General features: G+C 50.6%; 1 protein-coding gene across 1 annotated transcript; it reads left to right on the top strand.

Moving 5' to 3' along the window:
* Positions 1–2,540: 2,540 nt before the first annotated feature.
* TIMM21 (translocase of inner mitochondrial membrane 21) lies at positions 2,541–10,301 on the top strand. The gene is made up of 6 exons (XM_057700258.1): positions 2,541–3,104; positions 6,939–7,001; positions 7,097–7,194; positions 9,398–9,471; positions 9,611–9,716; positions 9,811–10,301. Exons 1-6 carry the CDS (start codon positions 2,825–2,827, stop codon positions 9,901–9,903), a joined length of 714 nt encoding a protein of 237 aa, XP_057556241.1. The 5' UTR covers positions 2,541–2,824; the 3' UTR covers positions 9,904–10,301.
* The last annotated feature ends 336 nt before the right edge of the window (positions 10,302–10,637 follow it).

Genomic DNA, 10,637 nt, shown 5'->3' on the forward strand with positions numbered 1-10,637 from the left:
CTTTGCACATAGACTTGTTAAGTGCATTAACTTCAACCTGCAACCAATATGAGAATGCAAATTGTGACCTTAGTCCTGTTAGGAATGGAATGTCTGGCTCCTACAAGTTCCTGTTCGGACCCCCTACCATGTGTGTAACCCATGGCAACTCTGGAGCTCTGTAACTGCCCATGACCTATAGTAATTTGTAGCCAATCAGTTTGTACCAATTATAGCTTTATGCTTTAACCTATATAAGGAGAAGACTCCCCTGAAACGGGGCCCCAGAATTTTGGAGAGTTAGCTCATCTGGGTCCGCCGGCTCAATAAACCTGAGTTCTCCAACTCTCCGAGTGTTGTCCTTGGTTTCTCGAGGGATCAGTTTTTTTTCTGCAACACAACAACTACTGTAATACCAAGGGAGGGGGCCCTGCTTCTGAAAGCAGGGTAAGTGAGGCAACGGATCCCATGATAGACACAGGGCACAGTCCTGGATATTCAGGGGAAAAAAAGAAATTATATATATGTATACCTTAAGTTGTTGAACTGGTAAGTAACAGAATCCTCTTCTATGCTTAAGCATAGACAGCTGGTTTATTAGAAGGCATAATATGCCTGATTTTATATCTATAAATGGAGAAGACCTACAAGAAAAAGTCCTCCAGAATGCAAACAGCCCTTTGCATTATCCCCCCACCTGGCAATCTAACTGGGATAATGGGTGCAGAGCTAGGACCAGCTCACGGTAAAAGAAAGAGGGACTTAACAAGGCCTCACCACAGCACGCGGATACTTCTGACAAAATGGATGGCTAGCTTTGTGAAATGAGCCATTATCGCTGGAGTTAAGCTCAAGTTCCTTTGGGAAAGCAGCTGCCGGCTCCCGCTCCCCGCCCCTTGCCCCAGCTCACTCCTCAAAGCTGCCTTCTCTCACGGCGGAAGAGGACCGCCCTTCAAGGCTAGGGTACTCCAAGAGAAACGGGGCAGAGACGAACCTCCAGACACCAGAACAAGAACATCACACGCCCCTGAGCTTGGACAGCAAGACAGCAGAAGAGGACTGGCGGTTGAGCACCAAGGGGCGGCTGTCTCCAAGGCGTCCCTCCAGGGTGTGCTTAGCGAAGCAGACCTGGCCTTGACGTCGGAGGTGCAGCTCTCAGACCAACCTGCCTAACGGAGTCACCTGATTAGGGGTTGAGTCCTCCGTTCATGAACTTGGGGGCGGGAGAGAAACCGATAACATTTTGATGAGTAGACTACTTCTCTAAGTTATAAAGTCATAAAAAAGACAAAAGCTGACTCCCGGTCCCAGCGTTCGAAAGCAACTTTGGGGACGCGTTCCGGCGGGGACCCTGCCGGCCGTCCGCGCGCGGGGAGCGGAGATGCGCACCTGCCCCCGCAGGTGGGCGCGTCCACACGGCGCTCCCCACGAGGGCTGCGCGGGTCGCCGAGCTCGCACGCCGCTGTTCCCCGCAGGGCCTCCTGACTGTCCCCGGGAAGCCCCTCTACGTCTACCCTGACTTCGGGTAACCCCACGCTGCCAAGTTTTACAGACTTCCTCCCGCCGTCCTTCCCGAGTCCTCCCGCGCTAACCCGCCACGGCGGAACCAAGAAAGAGAAAGGGACGGGGACGCGGGGGCCTGAGGAGCTCCCCCCGAGGGGGCTCCCCAGGATAGAGCCCCCCGAGAGTCACCTGAACCCCGAGCGCCCGGTGGCCTTCCCCGCGCTCCCAGCGGCCGAACCATCGCCGCTGAGCGGCTGGCGCCGCGCCAGGAGGCCGAGCCAGTGCCGCTCCAGGAGCCTGCCGCGTCCGGTCGCCATGGAGACCCAGCGCAGACGCCGCGCCGCGGGCCCCGCCTTCCCGCCGTGGCACCGCCCCGGGCCACGCCCACCCAAAGCTGGCGCGCCTCCTAACGCATGCGCAATCGCGGGGCGGTGGGGCTCGAGGACGGCACCGCCTCTCCAGCGGCTCCGGGGGCGGTTCTGGAAACTTCCGGGGCAAGGAGTCTACGCACGCCCGACGTGCCGACGCCTACCACGGCTGGCGGCCGGAGGGCTGCTTGGGCTCTGTATCGCCGCGTGGGCGTTGTGGCCGCCTCGTGCCTATCCGTCTGCTGGCGTTGGGGTAGTTTGCGCTGCTCCCTGTGTGGTTTCCTTGGGAAGAACAAACGCAAAGGCGACATCATCTGCCCGTGAAAAACAGGGTGGCCACAAAGAGACCGCGAATTTCCCAGTTTATAAGGGCCTCTCTACAGTGTCGCAAGAACACGCAGTTTATAATTTGCTGACTTGATTTTTGCAAGTTCTTTTTGAATTACACTGCGCCAGGCGCACAGGCCCCGCCACCGCCACAGACACCGCTACGCCTTCCTGTCGCGCCAAGTACTGCGGCGCATGCGCAGGGGCCCGCGCAGGGGAGTCTGGGAGGCGGCCAGAGGTCAGCGCACGCTCCGGCCGCCTTGCCCTGTGGGAGGTGTAGTGCTTGTGCCTTCCCCGCTGCGGCAACGCTGGTAGGAGTGCCGCCCTCAAACTACTAGTCCCAGGATCCCTAGGGGTGTCCCAGGCTACTTTGGAAAGGCGCGGCCGGGACAGGGTGAATGTCAGCTTAGAAAGCAATCAAAGCACTTGAATTCCAGTAAGAGGAGGACCGGAGAGAAGGGGGTAGGATATCAGCACTTTTCGGGAGGCCTCCTATCTCAACTTACGCCGCTGGGGCCGACGTTTTGGCCGAACACGCCGTGTACATGCGTGGACTTGACTCTGCGTCCGGCTGGGCGTGCGGTGGGTCGTGACGGTCCGCTGGTCGCCGCCGGCGTCCTCCCTCCGCGGGACGGCTCCCCGGGAACATGATGTGCAGGCTCCTGCGGGCTGTGCGGGGCGCGGAGAGGCTGCACGGGTGCTCGGGGGAGCGCTGGCTCCTGCCGCACGTCGCGCTGCACAAAGCCTGCCTGAAGACCGAGCCCAGCTGGCGATGGGGGCTGCGGCCTAGGTGTGTGCTGGGGGCCCCCCGGAAAACCGTCTGGACGCAGGGACAGAGCCGCCAGGGAGCGAAGGAGGATGGCGGCAAACAAGTGTCCGTGCGCTCAGCTCGCAGCGGGGAGCCCGCCGCCTCGGCGTCGCAGAAGGGTGAGCGGGGGTCGCCTGTAACCAGCGGCCGGCGCCCTTTCACACGGGTCCAGCGCCGAGGGCGCGCAGTTCGCAGACATTAAAAGGTAGCCCCTCAGACACAGGGTAGAATCCGAAGATACAGGCCTGCAGTTTTCTTCGCAGACGTGAACTCGGATTTAAAAGTTAACTTTGATACAAGTTTGCCGAGTTATGTCCATAAAACTTCTCAACTTTCATTGGTCTGGTGGGAGCTGTGTAAAACTTAGACGTTGTGTAATGCTTCGTAACAAACACGTAGATTTCCCAGGTGTTATTCCATCTCCTTTGAGTCTCACGTTGACTTTTCCAGGCAGACGTTGGTGCTCAGTGTGTATAAGACACCTTTCCCCAATATCACACAGCTAAGAACTGAATGCGGATTTCCCCACCTTCAGCTTTCTGATGTCCCGAACACCCGTCCCGGTATCTTCAGCCTTGAAGAACAGCACTGCCTCTGGCATTCCCCCTTAGATGTGATACTGCTTTTGATTTACTGTTTTGGCCCTTGGGAAGCAGTTTCTGGGGCTTCCATTCAGCTTTACCCATTATGGTAGCTTTTAACCCGCCGCAAAGGAACTAAAGTAGGGACTGTTGTTGCCAGTTACTGTGTGTGTCCATCCTGGTTGGACGTTGGGAATCAGGAAAGTGACTGCCAGGTAGGCCCTGGCCCAGCTGTGAGCCTCTTACAAGCCAGGCTCTTTATTACATGGCTACCATATGTGGGGACCGTGATGACTCCCTGGAGTAGTGGTGTCAGCACAGACGCTGTCCAGCAGACCCTGAAGTGTTTGGGTGCCCTCCTTTTCCAGTGTACAGTCACCAAGTTAATGGCCGCGGGGCTCTGGTGAAGGACCAGGGGAATCATATATACTTGCCCAGTATAGAAGCTGGTCTTCCTTGGATAAACGGATTCCAGGTCTGAAGACTGATTCAGGTCCAGAAACCGAGCCGTTTGTTATCCTGGTTGCTCCCACCTGGCTTCAATGCCAAGGCCGTCCCCGTGGCTGTCAGGGCACCTTGTTCTGTAACAATGTGAACAGCGTTTTCCAGGTCCTCCTGCAGGACAGTCGGCTGGTGGGTTTCAGCCTTGGTGTATTATACCCACTCTAGCATGCCCACAGTTTGCCATGGCAGTTCTATCATTTTTACTTAATGTGGACCATACTCTCTCCATTTTCCAAGAGCGAACCTAGCTGTGCACCAGCTCCCAGGCTGCTTGTCAGACTTCAGTTTCTGGTCAGAGGGGAGTGCTGCCCTGTTGATCAGCTCTCACGTGTCCGGTTCTGTATTCTGTGCACCTTCACACTGCCCTTAGGATACAGCCACGTGTGTCTCCCAGGTCTGCTGGTGGGGCTTGCAGCCCGTTTGGGGATGGCCTGTTTCCTCCTTCCTCCCAGTTATGTTGCATCCTGGCCAGAGCACATGTCTTGCTAGATGGAAGCCCCCAACAGGTCTTCAAGGAGGAGGAAGAGCTAGCCTTTAACTGGGAGGGTTCAGGAGAACCTGCAGACTCAAGCTTCTGGAGTGCATCAGCCTCGGTACCCCCTGCCAAGCTGCTGGCTCCTTCTCCTCCCAAGTCACGACCTTGGCCTTGGCATGGGAGACCCAGTGGGGTTGAGAGTCCAGCCTCTCTGCTACTCTTTTGCCCTGAGCCTGGCCCTCGGCTTTTTCTGCCCTCTGGGTGCAACAGATGAGTCTCTTGCTTTGCTGTCTAGGAGGCCTCTGCCTTTCACACGTCACCTTCATGGGTGATTATTTCTCGTCTTCTCATCAGCTTTCTCCAGTGCATTGGTGGCCCCCAACCACAGCCATCCAGTCCGAGTCCTTACAATTCTAATTCCTCCTAAGTTCCCAAAACGTGTCGGTGACCCACCAATGCATTCCCTCCCACCAGTGCCCCAGGTCACCATCAGCGAGAGCTGAGACAGTTGTGCAACCACTGCCTGACGGGCCTGTCAGCTCCTCCTGCCACCAGGAATGAGTCCTGGAGGCCAGCCGGTGGGCAGTGATCCAGCTCCAAAATCCCAATTTGGAGCTGCTTCCTAGGATCACTCCTGTGGCCCCCATCGTAGGGCGAGTTCCAGGGAAGTAGACTCAGTGGGGTCTACAGGCAGGAGGTTTGAGGGCCTGCTCTCAGAACACTTCTGTGGGGGTGAGGGAGGCAGGGCTGGGCAGAGGGAGAAGCTGAAGCACAGGGCATTTGTAATAGGGCCTCCGCCTGTCCTCCAGGAGCTCGAGGGCTGGGCTGGCCCTTGCAGTCCTCTCATCTCAAGATGTGGGGGCTTTGGCACCAGCCAGGCACTGGATGTGGGGAGGGACTGGATGTAGGGACTCCCTCAGCCAGCAGCCACGTCAGCTCCCCACCCAGGGGAATGGGAGCCTCGGTCCTGGGGGGAGCACGCGGGTGGTCACCACAGCACCCCTATTCAGACAGATGGCAGGAGCAGCTTTGTGTGAAAGTATATAGTCTGAAAGGATCAAGAAGAGGAAGGTAGACGAGGAGCAGCTTCCACTAAAGACAATATAAATTCACACTTAAACTTTAAAAATGTGTGGACCGTGAGTAATAGCACAGCTTTGCACTTAGTAGGTACAGCAGACGTCTGTGGTTGAATAAACGAGGAGGAAGCCTTCCAGAAAGGCTGAGTGAGGCAGCCGTGAGCCTGCTGGGTGGGAATCGGGAGCCCGGGGTGTTGGGGCAAAGGCCTGATTTGGGTCATGGGGAGCAATGAGGCTCCTGACCGTGTGGTCGGTGTTGTGTCCTCAGCCTGCCCCGGGCTCCCAGCTGGCGATTAATACTTACTAAGTGTGTTTTGTGACCTTGGCAGAGAACAGAATGAGGTGTTCTCACTGTCAGCCTCTCTGCTCCCGAGCCTTGCTCAGCCCATGAGTTACACAGGCTTGGTCAGATGCAGTCTTTATTGTTTGAATCACATCTTTTTAGGAATCAGATACGTGTGCAGATACGTATATCTATAAACGTAAATATACATATGTATATGTTCCATGATAATATCTTGATTGGATTTTTTTTTTAGCTTTCACAACTTATATTTGACCCATGTGCATTTTTTTTTATTAGTGTTGGAAAAAAAGTGCAGTATCTGGGGCTTCCTAGGTGGCAGAGTGGTTAAGAATCTGCCTGCCAGTGCAGGGGACACAGCTTTGATCCCTGCTCCAGGAAGATCCCACATGCCATGGAGCAACTAAGCCCGTGCGCCCAAAAAAAACAACAACAAAAACAAAAAAAAGTGCAGTATCTGTGTGGGTTCTTCATCTTCTAAGTCTGTTTGATTCACAGATCTGCTGGCCAAGCAAATTCCTGTTCTAAATTTACTTCCGTCGAGCAGTTTCACAGCCAGCAGGTGACGGGCAGGGAAAGGCGCTGACGGTGAGCGTGAGGCCCATTTTGATCCCTTTGCCCTCAGCTGCAAAGCCAGCACGTCTCTTAACCTGTGAGCAGCAGGCTGTGTCCAGTGGGACCCAGTCAAGGACAGTTGTTTCCACTCCGACGCACTGGATCCCTGGTTCAAAGGATTTCCTCATCTTAGACAATAAGGAGGCATTAGAATCATACTACTACCTAAGGTATCGATTCCCAAGCCCTGCTCCCAGAATCCTGCTGCGGTTCTTTCCAGAAGTTTCTTCACGTGGTTCTGATTCACAGAGAGCTCTGACAACAGCTGCTCCAGAATACATGCAGATTCCCTCATGCGTTCTGAGCCCACGTCTCACCTGCTAGCGATCCTGAAGCCGAGAGCATCCCTGCTCACGTCCCGCATATGTGTAACCAGTGGTGTTTTCTCTTTACAGTGAAAGAAGCTGGAAGAGATTTTACCTACTTAATAGTGGTGCTTATTGGAGTCGGCATTACAGGTTGAAAACAGCAAGTATAAACCCCTGGACACCTTCCTCACTTCCTGTTTGTCTCACTCTTGCTTTGCTTGATCTTCTTTTTCTGTGATTTTCAGGTGGCTTGTTTTACACGATCTTCAGAGAACTTTTTTCTTCATCCAGCCCTAATAAGATATATGGGAAAGCCCTGGAAAAATGCAGATCACATCCTGAGGTTAGTCCTCAAGATGGAGTTCCACAGACTCTGATAATAGGGAGCACGGTTGGGGGGTTGGGTGCGGGCAGAAATCACATACTAGTTCTGAGACTAGTGAATTCATGTAATAATAAATCATGCTGGTTGGACTGTGATTATGCTACTTGCTCTTTGTTCTGTACTTGAATTGCTTTGATTACGAGCAGCACCCAGAAGTCCATGCGGGGGTGTTTCCATCCTAACTATAGGAGAGAATTGACTTACTAGTTGTCATAGATAATAAATGCTTAGACTGTACCAGAGTATTAAACTCACTCAGTAAGTATCTGGTCCTTGTAAACGTTCACGCCCTCATGATCTTGGTAGTAGTCATTGAGGCTTACTAAGAGCATCTCGTGCACCAAGCACCCTGCTCAGTGTTTGAGCGCAGTGTCTTTATTCAGTCTCAGGAGAACCACTTGTGTTGGGTGCCACCGTTATCCTGTTTGCAGAAGGAAACTGACATTTACAGAGGTGCAATAGCTCACCTTAGGTGACGGAGCCAGTAGGAGGGCGAGCCGGCCCCTGAGTCCAGGTGTGTCTGATCCCACACCTCAGGCTCTTAAGCACAGCCAGCCTGAGCCACACCCCTGGGAGGAGGCAGACGTGGAAAAGCCGCCTCCGTTCTTTTAAGAATCCCATCCAGAAGGAAGCTTTACATAAGGCTTCCCCGTCACAGCTAGAAAGCCAGTGTAGCCCAGGAAGTGCCAGATTTCTTACTCCCTGGGTGGAAAGCTTCAGCATTGAAAAATCTTGCTCATTGAAATCTAATTCTTATACTTTGAAAGAAAATGGCAGATAGCTTCATAAACATCAGGCCTGTTTCTCACACAGACCAAGGAGTAATGTCAGAGAAACAACTTCAGCCCCTGGGGAGGGGGAGGTTTCGAACCCTCAGATGCTCTCAGCATCCATGCCCTGTGCTGGGCTCCACCTCCAAATGCTCCATCAGTGTCTCTAGTCACGTCGAGGGCAGAAACTGCGGGAGCGGACGGTCTCTCACGTCTGTTTTACTGGCCTCGGGCAGTCTTAGGACCGTGGAGGAGGAGGCAGGGAGGGAGATGCCTCTCTGAGTTGAAACTCATCAAGGAATAGAGGCGGTTCCCATGATAGTTATTAGGAGTCCTTATTATACCTGACAAACGCTCTACAGGCTACAAATTAAACATGAGCAGTAGCAATAATTAAGTGCTAGGACGCATCTCTGAGATGGAGTTGCTGTTATTCACAAGCTAGCCTTTCATAGATCCTCAACAGAACTTCACAGAATAAACACGAAGAGTGAGATATTAAGGTCATAACTTAATTTGCTGCCTAAAAGAGCTCTACGAAGAATAAACTTTAACAATTCAGTTTTGTCAGCATTTATTAGGAGCCTATTCTTTGCCAGGTACTGTGCCTGGTTAAAAAAAAGAAAATTCTAATGTTCTGATACTGATGTGTTTAATCTATTGAAGTGAATTATTTGTTTCAGCTACACTGTTCTTAAGGATGTCTCATCTTACATATTATTCCTTTTTGTTTATCTTTGAAAATTTTGATACTGAAGATGCCCAACAGACAAAATAAGGAAAATTTCCAGAGTTAAAGCAATATTTGTTTTACTTTGATATCAAATCCCATCTCTTTGAAAAGGTTCCAAGGTATTTGCATTTTAAATTCAGTAAAAATTAGATTTCCACTTCATTGTGAGTTTTCCCATTAGGAATAATGGATTCCTACCTCTAGATCTGGTGTGTTTTAAACAGATCATTACTTGTTTTTATCTGTGTGTTTAGTGACTAAAACATCATTTTGATCTCATAGCTTTTAGTATTAGACCCCATTGGGTAAATTTCACTAAAAATGTTCAGACATTTAAATATTTGAACACTTTGTTACATCATGTTTGTTTTTTGTAAAAGGAGAGTGGAAACAGCTCTGCTTCAGCCTAACTGTTCTGAAACTACAAGTTAACACCATACCTATTTCATTCACTGTGCATGAAAAGTTTGAGTGTTGATTATGGGATGGTTTTTGATAACTTTTTCCCCAGTTTTCTTATCATTGGAGATGTCATTTTGAAAGAGTTCCAGGCTTATTTTTTTTTCTAAAATAAATAACTTGGTTTGTCAGAAAATATTTCCCTAGGAAGCTTAACAAAAAATAACCCAGGCTGAGGAAGCATTATCTTTTTCTGCAGATCATAAGTGTCTTCGGTGAGCCCATTAAAGGCTACGGGGAGACTACAAGACGAGGCCGAAGGCAGCACGTCAGGTACTGCAGGTGGCTTGGATTCTGAGAGCTCGGGGATGATGTTTAAAGTGAGAGGGGTTCAGGCTTGGATTCTGAGAGCTCGGGGATGATGTTTAAAGTGAGAGGGATTCAGGCTTGTGTTTTTTCCTTTTCCTGACAGCTTTATTGAATATGTAAAAGATGGGCTGAAACACATGCGTGTGAAATTCTACATCCAGGGCTCCGAGCCTGGGAAGCAAGGAACAGTGCACCTTGAAGTGAAAGAGGTGAGGCCCTGTGGGGATGGGGATCCTGACCACGGATGCACGTAAAGCACCAGAGAGCCAGGCAACACGTTAATACTCTTTTTTTTTTTCCCAGAACCCAGAAAGTGGCGAATATGAATTTCGATATATATTTGTAGAACTTGAACCCTATTCTAGAACTATTGTCATTGAAGATAATCGATCCTAAGACAATGAAAAGAACAAGCAAGTATGTGTTTCCTGATGGATGTGGAAAATGCAGGCTCTGATCTTCACAGCCCTCTTCCAGAGTCTATTTTGAATAAAACGGGAAAGAGTATAGCTCATAAAAGTGAAGGCAACTGGGTAGCTGTTGCATTTAGAGAAACTGAATTAGAGATTTTCTTGCAGAGTGAAAAATCATGAAATAAAGCAAACCTTACGTTAAATCATTGAATTGCGGATCATGGGCAGTGTTTCTGCTCTACTTCACATCATGTTTTATGATAAGAAATTTTTGTTATTAAAATTTTACACCATGTAAAGAAAATAGAGTTCAGTATTTAATGCTTTTTTATGTTGTATAACTGTATAAAGCCTGTGAAATAAAATTGAAACTAACAAAAAGATGTCAAAAGCAGCTTCTTTCCATGTATTTTGGAATCTGACTTGAGAAAAACATTTGAAAATATTTGAGAACTGTAGGGAACCAAGCGACACACTCTTCAGAGTTATCATAGATAGGTGTGCACATTGTGTGGTTTTTAGTCATCTAGTTTGTCTCATGTTTCCCCCTCTGTGAATTGGGGGCATTGTACCCATTAGGACAGGCGCACGCTCTAAAACTGGGTGGATCTGGGTTCTCACCAGGTGTGTGGGCCTCTGCAGGTACCTCAGCCTCATCAGACCACACTCTGTCACACACACCTGGAGCCAAGTACAAGAGCTGTAAGAGCAAAAACC

Source organism: Hippopotamus amphibius, chromosome 11 (assembly GCF_030028045.1).
Source record: "Hippopotamus amphibius kiboko isolate mHipAmp2 chromosome 11, mHipAmp2.hap2, whole genome shotgun sequence".
In the NCBI taxonomy this organism is placed as follows: Eukaryota; Metazoa; Chordata; class Mammalia; order Artiodactyla; family Hippopotamidae; genus Hippopotamus; species Hippopotamus amphibius.